This window comes from Oncorhynchus tshawytscha, unplaced genomic scaffold (assembly GCF_018296145.1).
Source record: "Oncorhynchus tshawytscha isolate Ot180627B unplaced genomic scaffold, Otsh_v2.0 Un_scaffold_339_pilon_pilon, whole genome shotgun sequence".
Classification (NCBI taxonomy): Eukaryota; Metazoa; Chordata; class Actinopteri; order Salmoniformes; family Salmonidae; genus Oncorhynchus; species Oncorhynchus tshawytscha.
In genome coordinates, this window is record NW_024609815.1 from 113,971 (window position 1) to 128,925 (window position 14,955).

Sequence of the window (14,955 nt, forward strand, 5' to 3'; positions counted from 1 at the left end):
TTCAGAGGCAATGTGTGGGGGCACCGGTTAGTCAAGGTAAATGAGGTAGTATGTACATGTAGGTAGAGTTATTAAAATTACTATGTATAGATAATAAACAGAGAGTAGCAGCAGCGTAAAAGGGGGGCAATTCAAATAATCTGGGTAGCCAATTGATTAGATGTTCAGGAGTCTTGTGGCTTGGGGGTAGAAGCTGTTTAGAAGCCTCTTGGACCTAGACTTGGCCCTCTGGTACCACCTGCCTTGCAGTAGTGTAGAGAACAGTCTATGGACTAGGGTGGCTGGAGTCTTTGACATTTTTTAGGGCCTTCTTCTGACACAGCCTGGTATAGAGGCCCTAGATGGCAGAAAGCTTGGCCCCAGTGATGTACTGGGCCGTACGCACTACCCTCTGTAGTGCCTTGTGGTTGGAGGCCGAGCAGTTGCAAGATCAGGCAGTGATGCAACCTGTCACGATGCTCTCGATGGTGCAGCTGTAAAACCTTTTGAGGATCTGAGGACCCATGCCAAATCTTTTCCGTCTCTGTTCACGACTGTCTTGGTGTGCTTGGACCACTGTTGTGTCATCGGCAAACTTAATAATGGTGTTGGAGTCGTGCCTGGCCGCGTAGTCATGAGTGAACAAGGTGTACAGGAGGGAACTGAGCACGCACCCCTGAGGGGCCCCTGTGATGAGGATCAGCATGGCGGATGTGTTGTTACCTACCCGTACTACCTGGGAGCGGCCCGTCAGGAAGTCCAGGATCCAGTTGCAGAGGGAGGTCATTAGTCCCAGGGTCCTCAGCTTAGTGATGAGCTTTGAGGGCACTATGGTGTTAAACACTGAGCTGTAGTCAGTGAATAGCATTTTCACATAGTTGTTCCTTTTGTCCAGGTGTGAAAGGGCAGTGTTGAGTGCAATAGAGATTGCATCATCTGTGGATCTTTTGGTGGAATTTGCAAATTGGAGTGGGACTAGGCTTTCTGGGATAATGGTGTTGATGTGAGCCATGACCAGCCTTTCAAAGCATTTCATGGCTTCAGACGTGGGTGCTACGGGTTACCTTAGTGTTCTTGGGCACAGGGACTATGGGGGTCTGCTTGAAACATGTTGGTATTATAGACTCACAGACTCAGTCACAGACAGGTTGAAAATGTCAGTGAAGACACTTGCCAGTTGGTCAGCACAAGCTCGGAGTACACGTTCTGGTCATCCGTCTGGCCCTGCGGCCTTGTGAATGTTGACCTGTTTAAAGGTCTTACTCACATAGGCTGCTGCAGAGAGCGTGATCACACAGCCGTCCAGAACAGCTGATGCTCTCATGCAAGTTTCCGTGTTCCTCAAAGAGAGCATAGAACTTATTTAGCTTGTCTGGTAGGCTTGTGTCACTGGGCAGGTCTCCTCCATGCTTCCCTTTGTATTCTGTAATAGTTTGCAAGCCCTGCAAGCCCGGTGTAGTACGATTCAAAGCTTTGCCTGTTTGATGGTTCGTCGGCGGTATAGCGAGATTTCCCTGAACTAATAACAGTTGGTTTTATTTATGAAAGTCCTTAGGGGTGGAAGCTATTTACCTTTTAATCATTTTTTTTCCCACTTAAAATAATATGAAATCATAGAAAATAGCCCAAGTTCAAAAATAGAAAAGGAATTGCCTTACATTTTATTGTTGAAGTCCCTGAACCAATCAAAGTTGGTTGAATTCATGCAAGTGATTTGGGGTGGAGGCTACTGAAGAAGCCATAGATTGGACTGGCCAGGTCTCTGAACCAGTTGTTTTTATATATGGGGTGGAAGTATTTACGTTTTTTGGAAGTATTTATCTGTAAAGTGAATGAAAATGAATTGATAAAGGCAAAAAAAGCTCAGCAAATTGCCGTGGAATTGAGAGCAATGTCATGTGATTTAGAAACTATTGCCACGTTTCATTACCATCCAAAAGTAGGCGTTGCAGTTTTAAGACGTTACCTCTGAGCGGAGGGGAGTAACGTTTTAGCTAAGAAAATACGACACCGAATATGCAAAATCAAGGGGTGTAACTTTTTCGATATCGATAACTGGTTCAGAATATGTAATTGATATAATTCTTACACGTTCCATTGAAGCGGTATTAACGAGAGAAGTCGGAATCTTTAATATAAAGCTAACTAAGTCTCATGTTAGGGAGATAGCTAACGTTAGTAATACTGGTGTTTTAAAGATGAAGTTGTCTTCTGTTGTAGTAACATTGCTATTAACGGTGGGTGTTTCTTATTACATCTATACACCGTTACCTGCTGCCATCGAGGAGCCTTTGAAACTGATGCTGCTGGACGCCTTATTCCGTGCTATGCTGCAAGTGGTAAGAAACAAGAAGAATGGCTATCAGCGAAATCATACTTTACATTGCGTTAGCTTGACAGTTCTTTAAATTAACGAGTAGTAGGCAATGCTTTCTCTATCACTCGACTAATGTATCGCATTCAGGTGCAGCAGGTTTAGGCCTATTGGTTTAAGACACTGAGTTGGAGGCTATACTAGCTAAATAGTTTTTATAATGCAGCTAACATGTGACGCGTTGTCAAGCTAGCTAGTTAGTCTGAACAAGTAGAACATGTGAACTGATTTGGTGATAGACATAAAACAATGCTTTACTGTGCTTTCTCCAGCCCTTGTGTGAAATCATATGTGGCTAATTGATTTGAATTAGCTAAATACAGCACGAGCTCTTTTACAGTCCTTGTGTGTGTGTGGCCCTTCACCTAGATTTCACACAGTCATGGGGTAAGTAGATTGCTAAAAGTGTCCTCTGGGAGCCCTATCCTGGCCAAGGATCTGTGCTGTCTTGCCAACTCCTATGGTGGTCATTGCCAAGGGTGTGACATTGACCATAGGAGTTAGTAGGACAGAACAAACACTCACTCTCAAGTCAAAGCCCTAGCCCCTAGAACAGGGTTAGCATACTAAACTACCAGGGATACTCCAGCTCTCTGACCTCATTCAAATGCCTCTCTCTCTCGCCCTCTCCATCTCCCCCCTATCTCTCTGTCCTTCTCTCCCAGGGTGACCTGTGCCAGTGTCTTGGTCTCAGTCACCACATCCCATGGATTCGGGGGACCATATCGGGGCTGGAGACCCTGGGGGAGATGGCGGGAGGGCAGAGAGGCGGGGTGAGGGTGAGTGACGTGGACTTTGACAGAGTCCCGGTGCGTGTGTACGAGCCCCCGGCCGCGGGGGGAGGAGAGGGGGGTCTGAGGAGGGCTGTGATGTTCTACCATGGAGGAGGATGGGCCCTGGGGGCCACAAGTAAGTGTGTGTTTACCAGCATAAACACATCTAGTTCATGATGTAACCCTGATGTAACCTTTGACTTGTCACTGTTTTCCTCTTTCTCTCCTCTACTCCCCCCCATCTCTCTCTTTCTCTCCTCTACTCCCCCATCTCTCTCTCTTTCTCTCCTCTACTCCCCCATCTCTCTCTTTCTCTCCTCTACTCCCCCATCTCTCTCTCTTTCTCTCCTCTACTCCCCCATCTCTCTTTCTCTCCTCTACTCCCCATCTCTCTTTCTCTCCTCTGCTCCCCCATCTCTCTCTCTTTCTCTCCTCTACTCCCCCATCTCTCTCTCTTTCTCTCCTCTACTCCCCCATCTCTCTCTCTTTCTCTCCTCTACTCCCCCTCTCTCTCTTTCTCTCCTCTACTCCCCCATCTCTTTCTCTCCTCTACTCCCCCATCTCTCTCTCTTTCTCTCCTCTACTCCCCCATCTCTCTCTCTCCTCTGCTCCCCCATCTCTCTCTCTTTCTCTCCTCTGCTCCCCATCTCTCTCTTTCTCTCCTCTGCTCCCCATCTCTCTCTCTTTCTCTCCTCTACTCCCCCATCTCTCTCTCTTTCTCTCCTCTACTCCCCCATCTCTCTCTCTTTCTCTCCTCTACTCCCCCATCTCTCTCTTTCTCTCCTCTACTCCCCCATCTCTCTCTCTTTCTCTCCTCTACTCCCCCATCTCCCTCTCTTTCTCTCCTCTACTCCCCCATCTCCCTCTCTTTCTCTCCTCTGCTCCCCCATCTCCCTCTCTTTCTCTCCTCTGCTCCCCCATCTCTCTCTTTCTCTCCTCTGCTCCCCCATCTCTCTTTCTCTCCTCTGCTCCCCCATCTCTCTCTTTCTCTCCTCTGCTCCCCCATCTCTCTCTTCTCTCCTCTGCTCCCCCATCTCTCTCTCTTTCTCTCCTCTGCTCCCCCATCTCTCTCTCTTTCTCTCCTCTGCTCCCCCATCTCTCTTTCTCTCCTCTGCTCCCCCATCTCTCTTTCTCTCCTCTACTCCCCACCTCTCTCCTTCTCTACTCTCCCCCACCTCTCTCCTTCTCTACTCCCCCCACCTCTCTCCTTCTCTACTCCCCCCCCACCTCTCTCCTTCTCTACTCCCCCCACCTCTCTCCTTCTCTACTCCCCCCACCTCTCTCCTTCTCTACTCCCCCACCTCTCTCCTTCTCTACTCCCCCTACTTCTCTCCTTCTCTACTTCCCCCTACCTCTCTCTTTCTCTACTCCCCCTACCTCTCTCTTTCTCTCCTTCTCTACCCACCCTAACTCCTTCTCTACTCACCCCACCTCTCTCTTCCCCCTCCCTGTCTTCCTCTCAGAGATGGGGAGCTATGATGTCTTGTGTAGGCAGATGTCTGATGAGCTGAATGCAGTGGTTGTGTCTGTAGAGTAAGTGTGTCATCTCTTTTCACACTGTATTAGCTTCAGTTGCACACACACACTCAATATGAATGTCTTGGGTTCTTATAATGCCATAGTAACAAGTTAAGGTTTGGACAAAATTGTTATAAGGATAAAGAAGTGTTTTGTAACTTTTACTGTGTGTGTGTGTGTGTGTGTGTGTGTGTGTGTGTGTGTGTGTGTGTGTGTGTGTGTGTGTGTGTGTGTGTGTGTGTGTGTGTGTGTGTGTGTGTGTGTGTGTGTGTGTGTGTGTGTAGTGTATCGTAGGTATCGTCTGGCTCCAGAAGTGCATTTCCCTGTGCAGTATGAGGACTGTCTGGCTGCGGCCAAGCACTTCCTTGAGCCGGGCATTCTGGGAAAGTTGTCTGTGGATCCACAGCGTGTGGCCGTGTCAGGCGACAGCGCTGGAGGAAACCTCGCTGCGGCTGTCGCACAGCAGGTACACACAAATACACACACACACACGTCTACACAGACACACTAACACACTCTCCCTGTCTTTACAGATCTCGGTAGATGACAGTGTGAGTGTGAAGTTCAGTGTTCAGGCGTTAATCTACCCAGTCCTCCAGGGTCTAGACCTCAACACTCCATCCCACCAACAGAACCACAACATACCCATCCTACACCGCTTTATAATGGCCAGGTACACACATGTACATGTTCACACACACACACACACAGTCACACACACACCTGTGTTAGTAACCCTCCTCTCTCTTTGTCCGTAGGTTCTGGCTGCTCTACCTGGGGGTTGATACCTCTCTCCATCCCCTCCTCTTGTCCCCCTCCTTCCTCCATCATCCCTCCATCCCTCCCTCCCTCCGCTCCCATCTCAACTGGACCAACCTTCTGCCAGCCAAACACATTAAGCATTACAAGCCTGTTGGCATGGAGATGGGGTCACAGGAGGTCATGGGGCAGGAGGGCAATCTTCTCCCGGTGTTGATGGATGTCCGAGCGGCGCCGCTGCTGGCGGAACAGGGGGTTCTGGGTAGAACGCCGCGAGCTTACATTCTAACGTGTGAGCACGATGTGCTCAGAGATGATGGGTTGATGTACACCAGGAGGCTACAGGACGCGGGCGTCATGGTTTCCAGCCATCACTATGACGATGGTTTCCACGGCGCCTTGAGTTTTGCACACTGGCCGTTTTTCTTCGATGTGGGGGAAAGAATGATCAGAGGATACATGGACTGGCTGCAGGAAAACCTCTAGTGTGTGTGTGTGTGTGTGTGTGTGCGTGCGTGCGTGCGTGTGCGTGTGCAACTGCAAACCCAAAGCCGCAGTCAGAATTTCAGACCAATGTTCAGGTTAGACAAGCAGATGTTTTAAGGCTTTTAAACTGGGTTCAACCTGATTGTTGACCTGGGTTAGAATGACTCTCTTACTGGGTTAAACTGGATCAAACTGGGTTGGACTGGTGTTTTAAACTGTGTTAGAATGTAAGAATATAACAGAGACACCGTTCCCTGATTTGTAGCTGTTTGCACTCTGGTGTGTGTGTGTGTGTGTGTGTGTGTGTCACAATATGTTTGGTTCCGTTAAACACACACACACGTTATCCTATCCCAGCTCTGCTCACCTGACCTGAACAATACATATGTGTTTTAAACATGCAGTCTGTTATCTGTCTGTCAAACTAATACACTAAAATAAACGTCCATCTAAGCCAATCAATGCGCAGTGTTAGAATGTAGTAATCTGGGTAATCTGATAACAGTCCTAGTTCTAGACTAGATTGGGTTAAATTATGTTATGTGCACAACTGGCTTATACATCAATGCAATCTATAAAGAATTGTGCCTCTATGGAAAAACCATGAAGACTCAAAAGGTAGGGTCATACAACAGGATCCCCTGGTGCTGTAAAAAGCAATAACACAACTTGAAAAACAAGTATGTTCTTTAGACAAGTTATGGAGTGAGGACTTCATCTACAACCAGACTGTATTTACACACTTCATCTGAGAACGCTGTGAGAGCTTGATTGTTTTCCACTGAACAGAATGATCTCAGTTGTCCCCAGTAACTGCTGCTGGGTGTCAGTACTTTATGTACAATTATGATTGTAATGGTTGCTAGATGTTTAACCCTCCAATAAATATGAATCAGTTTGAGTGTTTCTCTTGTTTTATACTGTAGGCTTACAGTGTTACACATACATACATACACACAGCCAGTACAATATACATACTTGAGTTTCGAAACGATTTCAACATATAGATGAGTGACACATGTATACTGCATAATACATTTAGCATGTTGCTTATTCTACCAATCCAATGATAGCTCTACAACAGTGTTTAGGTAAGGAGTTGTGGCTAGGAGGGAAGGGCGTCGGTCAGACCGACCAATCACAGAGGAGATGCCAAACCAACTTTCTGGGGAGTGTAGTTTGTATTTCCATGACATTCAGACCAAACATCAATCTACAACCCCTCAAGGTTGACCTATCATATACGGTTCTAAATATGTTGACACGTCAAGTCAACCCCCCTCCAGATCTACCTCGTTTTTGACTGGCCATTAAAAAAAAGAACGTCTGGTGATTGGCTCAATCGCGCGTCACTTTCCTACAGTGCCCACCCACCCTGGTACGTCAGTCAGACAGCAATGGCGGCCTTCGCTGTAGCACGGAGTAGCTGTGGTCTGCTTTCCGGACTAAAAGCTTCTTTTAAAACATTCGGACAGGTAAAACATGGCGTGGCTTCGGCAGCGGTTGCACAGTCCGAGCTGCAGCAACAGTCTCGGCGGTGGTATTCCGTTAGTCATCTCTCCGTCCAGGAGAGGATAGACAGAAAGAGAAATGCTGCGCTGATCGGAGGAGGTCAGAAGAGAATTGACGCGCAACACAAAAGGGTAAATAATCTGTGCATGCGCAAGTGTTTGCCTGTCTGTCGGTCCGTTTAACGTTTTGTCTGTGTAATGATCTTCTCCACAGGGGAAGCTGACAGCCAGAGAGAGAGTTGAGCTCCTGTTGGATAAAGACTCGTTTGTAGAGTGTGACATGTTTGTGGAACATCGCTGCTCTGACTTCGGCATGGAAGAGGACCACAACAAGGTAACACTTCACCATAGAGGTTCCTACGTTTTATCCAGCCTATGGACACAATGGAATACACTGATACATTTTTTAAAAATTGATTAGTCATCAACATGGTTTCAGCTTCCCACTCCCTCTAGTTCGCAGGGGACAGTGTGGTGACTGGACAGGGGAGGATCAACGGAAGGCTGGTGTACGTCTTCAGTCAGGTACACACACACACACACACACACACACACACACACACACATCAAAGTAGTTACCATTTATTTTCACAATAAATGTCTCTTGCTCTGTTTTAGGACTTCACAGTATTTGGAGGCAGTCTGTCTGGGGCTCACGCACAGAAGATCTGTAAGGTAGGAGGACGGGCTCACTCTCCAGGGCCTGGTGGTTCACACCACTCCTGCTTCTCATTCATTACTTCTAGTCACATCCCTTTGTCTGTAGATCATGGACCAGGCCATGATGGTGGGTGCTCCAGTCATTGGTCTAAACGACTCTGGCGGAGCCAGGATCCAAGAGGGGGTGGAGTCACTGGCTGGATACGCTGACATCTTCCTGGTAAGGGGGCGGGGCTTGATTCGACTGGTTACTGGGATGAGGATGACAGCAAAGAAATGACATCGCTTCTAAAATGTACTCTCCCGGTCTCTTTGTCTTTGTAGAGGAATGTGATGGCTTCAGGTGTGGTTCCTCAGATCTCTCTGATCATGGGTCCCTGTGCTGGAGGAGCTGTCTACTCTCCTGCCCTGACCGACTTCACCTTTATGGTCAAGGTAAGACACACACGGTATAGGAGAACCACAGGACCCTTCCTGCATAGATGCACTGTACAATTAATACAACTAACATGGGTTATATCCAGGTCTTTGATTTTGTGTGTGTGTGTGTAGGACACCTCATACCTGTTCATCACAGGTCCTGACGTAGTGAAGTCTGTCACCAATGAAGACGTCACTCAGGAGGAACTGGGAGGAGCTAAAACACACACCGCCGTGTCAGGCGTCGCTCACCGTGCATTTGAGAACGACATCGATGCTCTGCTCAACCTCCGAAACTTCTTCAACTTCCTTCCTCTTAGCAACCAGGACCCCGCCCCTGTTACCGAGTGCCACGACCCCAGGTAGCCAATCACAGAACTGAATATGTAATCCATGGGAAGGGCCTTTGGAGGATGTTTGATCTCATCCCTTCTCCTCTCCAGTGATAGACTGGTTCCTGGTCTGGACACCATTGTTCCCTTTGAGACCACTAAAGCCTACGACATGCTGGACATCATCCAGGGGGTAGGACACACACACACACACACACACACACACACAGAGCCTGTTGTCTATTGATCTGTGGGTTTAACTTTAGATTGCGGACGAGAGGGAGTTCTTCGAGATCATGCCTAACTACGCTAAAAACATCGTAGTGGGATTCGCTCGCATGAACGGACGAACTGTTGGAATTGTAGGGAATCAACCTAAAGTAGCATCTGGTGAGTAGAAGAGTCGGATGGATTAGTGATGATGATGACGGTGGTGATGATGCTTCTCCTGTGTGTGTGTGCAGGTTGTCTGGACATTAACTCATCAGTGAAGGGAGCTCGCTTTGTTCGTTTCTGCGACGCTTTCAACATCCCCATCCTCACCTTCGTGGACGTGCCCGGCTTCCTGCCAGGTAGTCCGCAAGTCTGACTTTCCTCATGAATAATTGGCACGTCAACAAGTACATGTCTCAGTTGACTTCTTTCGCATAAATTGTGAAACCGTCGTACTGATTTTTTTTCAAACCAGAGGATTTCACCTTCCTCGCCGTTTCTCTCAGGTACGTCACAGGAGTATGGCGGTATCATCCGACACGGGGCCAAGCTACTGTTTGCCTTTGCTGAGGCCACAGTCCCCAAGATCACCATCATCACTAGGAAGGCCTACGGAGGAGCGTATGACGTAATGAGTTCCAAGCACCTGAGAGGAGATGTGAACTACGCCTGGCCGTCTGCAGAGGTGGCCGTGATGGGAGCCAAGGTAACGCAACACACACCTTCTGCACAAGACCAAGGTAACGCAACACACACCTTCTGCACAAGACCAAGGTAACGCAACACACACCTTCTGCACAAGACCAAGGTAACGCAACACACACCTTCTGCACAAGACCAAGGTAACGCAACACACACCTTCTGCACAAGACCAAGGTAACGCAACACACACCTTCTGCACAAGACCAAGGTAACGCAACACACACCTTCTGCACAAGACCAAGGTAACGCAACACACACCTTCTGCACAAGACCAAGGTAACGCAACACACACCTTCTGCACAAGACCAAGGTAACGCAACACACACCTTCTGCACAAGACCAAGGTAACGCAACACACACCTTCTGCACAAGACCAAGGTAAAGCAACACACACCTTCTGCACAAGACCAAGGTAAGCAACACACACCTTCTGCACAAGACCAAGGTAACGCAACACACACCTTCTGCACAAGACCAAGGTAACGCAACACACACCTTCTGCACAAGACCAAGGTAACGCAACACACACCTTCTGCACAAGACCAAGGTAACGCAACACACACCTTCTGCACAAGACCAAGGTAACGCAACACACACCTTCTGCACAAGACCAAGGTAACGCAACACACACCTTCTGCACAAGACCAAGGTAACGCAACACACACCTTCTGCACAAGACCAAGGTAACGCAACACACACCTTCTGCACAAGACCAAGGTAACGCAACACACACCTTCTGCACAAGACCAAGGTAACGCAACACACCTTCTACACAAGACCAAGGTAACGCAACACACACCTTCTACACAAGACCAAGGTAACGCAACACACACGCACCTTCACAATGTCAAAATGGGAGAAGGTCAGTGCTCACTTGAAAACATCCCCAACATGTCTGCCTCTCTAACATGTTCCCAGGGTGCTGTACAGATAATCTTCAGAGGGAAATCCAACCAGGCAGAGCAGGAGGCTGAATACGTAGAGAAGTTCGCCAACCCTTTCCCTGCCGCTGTCAGAGGTACTACACACACCATCCATTCCAACAAACATTACACCCACTCCCCCGTTGTAACCGTGTGTGTTTTAGGGTTCGTGGATGACATCATCGTGCCATCGACCACCCGGAAGAGGATCTGTAGGGATCTGGAGGTTCTGGCCTCCAAGAAACAGACCAACCCCTGGAAGAAACACGCCAACATCCCACTCTAACAGACATCTTCAACCACCCGACCTGTCTCTCACTTCACCTATAGCTTAGATCAGGGCTCTTCAGCCCTGTTCCTGGAGAGATACTGTCCTGTAGGTTTTTGCTCAAACCCCAATCTAGCCACCTGATTCTAGTAATTAGCTGGTTGATAAACAATCAGGTTAGTTACAACTGGGGTTGGATCAAAAACCTCCAGGAGGGTAGCTCTCCAGGAACAGGGTTGGAGAGACCTGGCTTAGATCAATTTATGTATCTAACCCTGTGGGACTTGTTTGGAAGAATCAGCACACCTGCCGTGAGTCCATAGACTAGTTTGTTAAATAAAAATGTCTCTGTGTCCGCGTGTGAGACAGAATGTTATATCCCAATGGCAGTTTGAACGTGTGTGATAATCAGCCAAGCACCCTGACTCATCCTAGTCACCAATGCTGGAAGAAGGACCCACTTGTCATAATTGACTAAAAGTAAAGATGCCTTAATAGAAAATGACTCAAGTAAAAGTGAAATTCACCTAGTAAATGTCTAAGTGTTTTTTTTTTAAAATGTAATTGCTAAAATATACTCAAGTATCAAAAGTATAACTTGCAAACTAGATGGCACCATTTTGTTTTTTCATATCCAGGAGCACACCAACGAAGAATGTGTTTAGTGAGTCTTCCAGATCAGAGGCAGTAAGGATGACCAGGGATGTTCTCTTGATAAATTTCCTGTCTTGCTAAGCATCGGAAATGTAATGAGTACTTTGGGTGTCAGGGAAAATGTACAGTACAGATACTGTTGTTTAGACTTTGTCCACATTGTTAAGTTACTGTCTTGGAGCTCTACGGAGAAGTCCTTTGACATACTGTGTGTGCCTGTCCAATCAAGTTATGGAAACGGTATGCACCTCAGCTCAATTTGAGTCTCATAGCAAAGGGTCTGAATACTTTGGTAAATGTGCAAAAATGTCAACCTGTTTTCACTTTGTCATTATGGGGTATTGTGAGAAACATTTAATGAAGTTTGGAAAAAGTCAAGGGGTCTGAATAATTTCAAAAGCACTGTATGGAGTCTATTCTTAGAACCAAAACACACACAATCCAAAATTAGATTACAGATTTTATTTATTTAAAAAAGATAAGTTCAACAAGTTCACAGGAAGAAAAAAAGTATTTTAGAAGGTTAAAGGGCAGGTGATGCCATCGCTACAGAAAGAACCAATCATCTCTGATATTTACAGAAGGGCAGCTTAACCAGCCAGCAGAAGAACAATAGGGGTGGGTCAAAGTGATAAGACAACCAATCAACTGTTGTGTAACTACAGCCACATAAGACTAGAGGGGTAATTCTCTGCTGATCTCATCCTTCATATGCACTGATCTGAAAAGAGCACAGGTGAAATGAATATGGTAGAAGGCTACTGGATATTAGCGGTTACCTGTCCAGGTCTTCCTCATCAGTGCAGATGGAGAGGAAGTCACTTTAGACTGAGTCTGCACGACGTCTACGGTCGCACTGGACACACCCTTATATGGCGCTTAACAGGCTGGGTATCCATGGCAACAGCCTGAGCAGTAGGGACTAATCAGATATAAGCATTTAGGCAACCGTTTGGCAACAAACAAGATACTTTTTCAGAAAGATAACTGTACAAATATCAGAACAAAAAACTTAAAACTTTGTACTAAAGCTACTGAAATTCAAAATATATTTATTTTTAAAACGTTTTTAAAAAGCTGCGATTCAACCGTGGGTGTGTCTGTCTGGAGCTGAGGGGGAGGGGCTTGGTTATGACGTCACAGCCTCTTGTATGGCCAATGAGAACTCTTCTAGGTGCATTTGCCAATAAAACTAAATAAAGGATATTCTCAACACTATCAAAGGGGAAGAGATAGTAAAGAGGGACGAGATAGTAAAGAGGGACGAGACAGGAGTGAGAGAGTAAAGAAATGAAAGAGTAAAGAATTATCACATTTAATATCAAGTTCCATCTGGGGGGATGGGAGGACTATACATGACGTCAGAAGTGGAACGAAACAACCATACAACTGTGTGGCATGGGGGACTGTATAGCCGGGCGCACAGGGCCACGAAAACCACAGAGCTAGTGGAGAGATTAGCCAAAACGCTAACAATAACAGGAAGTTAAAACAAGTCAGTGGGAACAAACAGGGGCCAAAGTTTACAATATTTTTTAAGAAATGTTGAACAATGTTTTGTACGATATTTTGTCCGATATTCTGTCCGGTTTGTAGCCAACACACCCACACGTCCACTGAACGATAAAAGATCTTCTCTATGTACGATAGATACTCTGTCCGATATTCTCAGGGTTGATCGGAATCCTTCGGCCGGCCAGTGAGTGGTTCTCTGGAAGGGATCCACTCCACACACACACAAAGCTGTCAACTGGCTGATCAGAGTTCGAGTGTGTGTGATAAAAGTTCTGACAGACAGTCTGATGTTTGATTGACAGCTCATCATGTCGAAGGCTCCTCCCCCTTTCAGGAAGGACTGGGAACACTGGATCAGAACATGGGCATGGTGAAACCCTGGGATAAAGAACAAAAGAGATGTCGTTAAATGACAGATATCATCACGGGATCCTGTTTTAGATGTCTTAGGGTCACACTGGTTTACCACTGCATGGCTGTGTGTGTGTTCTGCTTACCGACTCGTCCTCGATCATGGCTGCTGAGTCGAAGAAGTCTGGTCTGAGCTCCGCCCTCTCACGCCTGTTCCTGGAGGGAGGCTGGAACGACAGAACGCGAGAATCAACGAATGAAGTGATACACACTGGACGAATTACACAACAGAATCGACGACCGAAAAGACAATCAAACACGACAGACAGGAAGTGATGTCACAGCAACAGGAAGTGACGTCACTAACCAGGTCGATGACCATGGTGTCTTCGAACTCCTCGTTCATGTCCTCCAGTTGACCTCGCGATGACATCATGACGTCCTCAAAGATTGGCTCTGCGTCATCCTCCATCAGACCACGACTAGAGAGAGAGGTGGGGGGTCAGTAAATACACACACTAGACTAGAGAAAGAGGTGGGGGGTCAGTAAATACACACACTAGACTAGAGAAAGAGGTGGGGGGGGTCAGTACACACACACACACTAGACTAGAGAGAGGTGGGGGGTCAGTACATACACACACTAGACTAGAGAAAGAGGTGGGGGGTCAGTACACACACTAGACTAGAGAGAGAGGTGGGGAGGTCAGTACATACACACACTAGACTAGAGAGAGGTGGGGAGGGTCAGTAAATACACACACTAGACTAGAGAGAGAGGTGGGGGGTCAGTAAATACACACACACTAGACTAGAGAGAGTGGGGGGTCAGTAAATACACACACTAGACTAGAGAGAGGTGGGGAGGGTCAGTACATACACACCCTAGACTAGAGAGAGGTGGGGAGGGTCAGTAAATACACACACTAGACTAGAGAGAGAGGTGGGGGTCAGTACATACACACACACTAGACTAGAGAGAGGTGGGGGGTCAGTAAATACACACACTAGACTAGAGAGAGGTGGGGGTCAGTAAATACACACACTAGACTAGAGAGAGGTGGGGGGTCAGTACACAGACTAGACTAGAGAGAGGTGGGGGGTCAGTACACACACACACACTAGACTAGAGAGAGGTGGGGGGTCAGTAAATACACACACTAGACTAGAGAGAGGGGGGGGTCAGTACACAGACTAGACTAGAGAGAGGTGGGGGGTCAGTACACACACACACACTAGACTAGAGAGAGGTGGGGGTCAGTAAATACACACACTAGACTAGAGAGAGGTGGGGGGTCAGTACACACACACACACACTAGACTAGAGAGAGGTGGGGGGTCAGTACATACACACACTAGACTAGAGAGAGGTGGGGAGGGGCTCATTACATACACACACTAGACTAGAGAGAGGTGGGGAGGGTCAGTACATACACACACTAGACTAGAGAGAGGTGGGGGGGGTCAGTAAATACACACACTAGACTAGAGAGAGGTGGGGGGGGTCAGTACATACA

The 14,955-nt window shown here is 47.3% G+C and overlaps 3 protein-coding genes across 3 annotated transcripts in view; 2 read left to right on the forward strand and 1 right to left on the reverse strand.

The window, feature by feature from the left end:
- The first annotated feature begins 1,825 nt into the window (after window positions 1-1,825).
- LOC112240047 (neutral cholesterol ester hydrolase 1-like) lies at window positions 1,826-6,790 on the forward strand. Its single transcript, XM_042318747.1, has 6 exons — window positions 1,826-2,318; window positions 3,019-3,262; window positions 4,590-4,659; window positions 4,939-5,110; window positions 5,178-5,317; window positions 5,403-6,790. The coding sequence occupies exons 1-6, from the start codon at window positions 2,178-2,180 to the stop codon at window positions 5,887-5,889; spliced, it is 1,254 nt and encodes a 417-aa protein (XP_042174681.1). The 5' UTR covers window positions 1,826-2,177; the 3' UTR covers window positions 5,890-6,790.
- Window positions 6,791-7,262: 472 nt separating this feature from the next.
- On the forward strand, window positions 7,263-11,448 carry LOC112240046 (propionyl-CoA carboxylase subunit beta). The gene is made up of 13 exons (XM_024408420.2): window positions 7,263-7,532; window positions 7,615-7,734; window positions 7,857-7,925; window positions 8,019-8,075; window positions 8,167-8,280; window positions 8,385-8,495; window positions 8,613-8,842; window positions 8,924-9,005; window positions 9,079-9,202; window positions 9,277-9,384; window positions 9,532-9,731; window positions 10,646-10,745; window positions 10,815-11,448. Exons 1-13 carry the CDS (start codon window positions 7,287-7,289, stop codon window positions 10,934-10,936), a joined length of 1,683 nt encoding a protein of 560 aa, XP_024264188.2. The 5' UTR covers window positions 7,263-7,286; the 3' UTR covers window positions 10,937-11,448.
- Window positions 11,449-12,019: 571 nt separating this feature from the next.
- Window positions 12,020-14,955, reverse strand: part of LOC112240048 (cohesin subunit SA-1) — a 53,155-nt gene continuing 50,219 nt past the window's right edge. Inside the window, 3 exon segments of the mRNA XM_042318748.1 lie at window positions 12,020-13,465; window positions 13,585-13,665; window positions 13,806-13,920. Of these exon segments, the coding sequence (XP_042174682.1) occupies window positions 13,442-13,465; window positions 13,585-13,665; window positions 13,806-13,920 (220 nt within the window). The 3' untranslated portion in view covers window positions 12,020-13,441.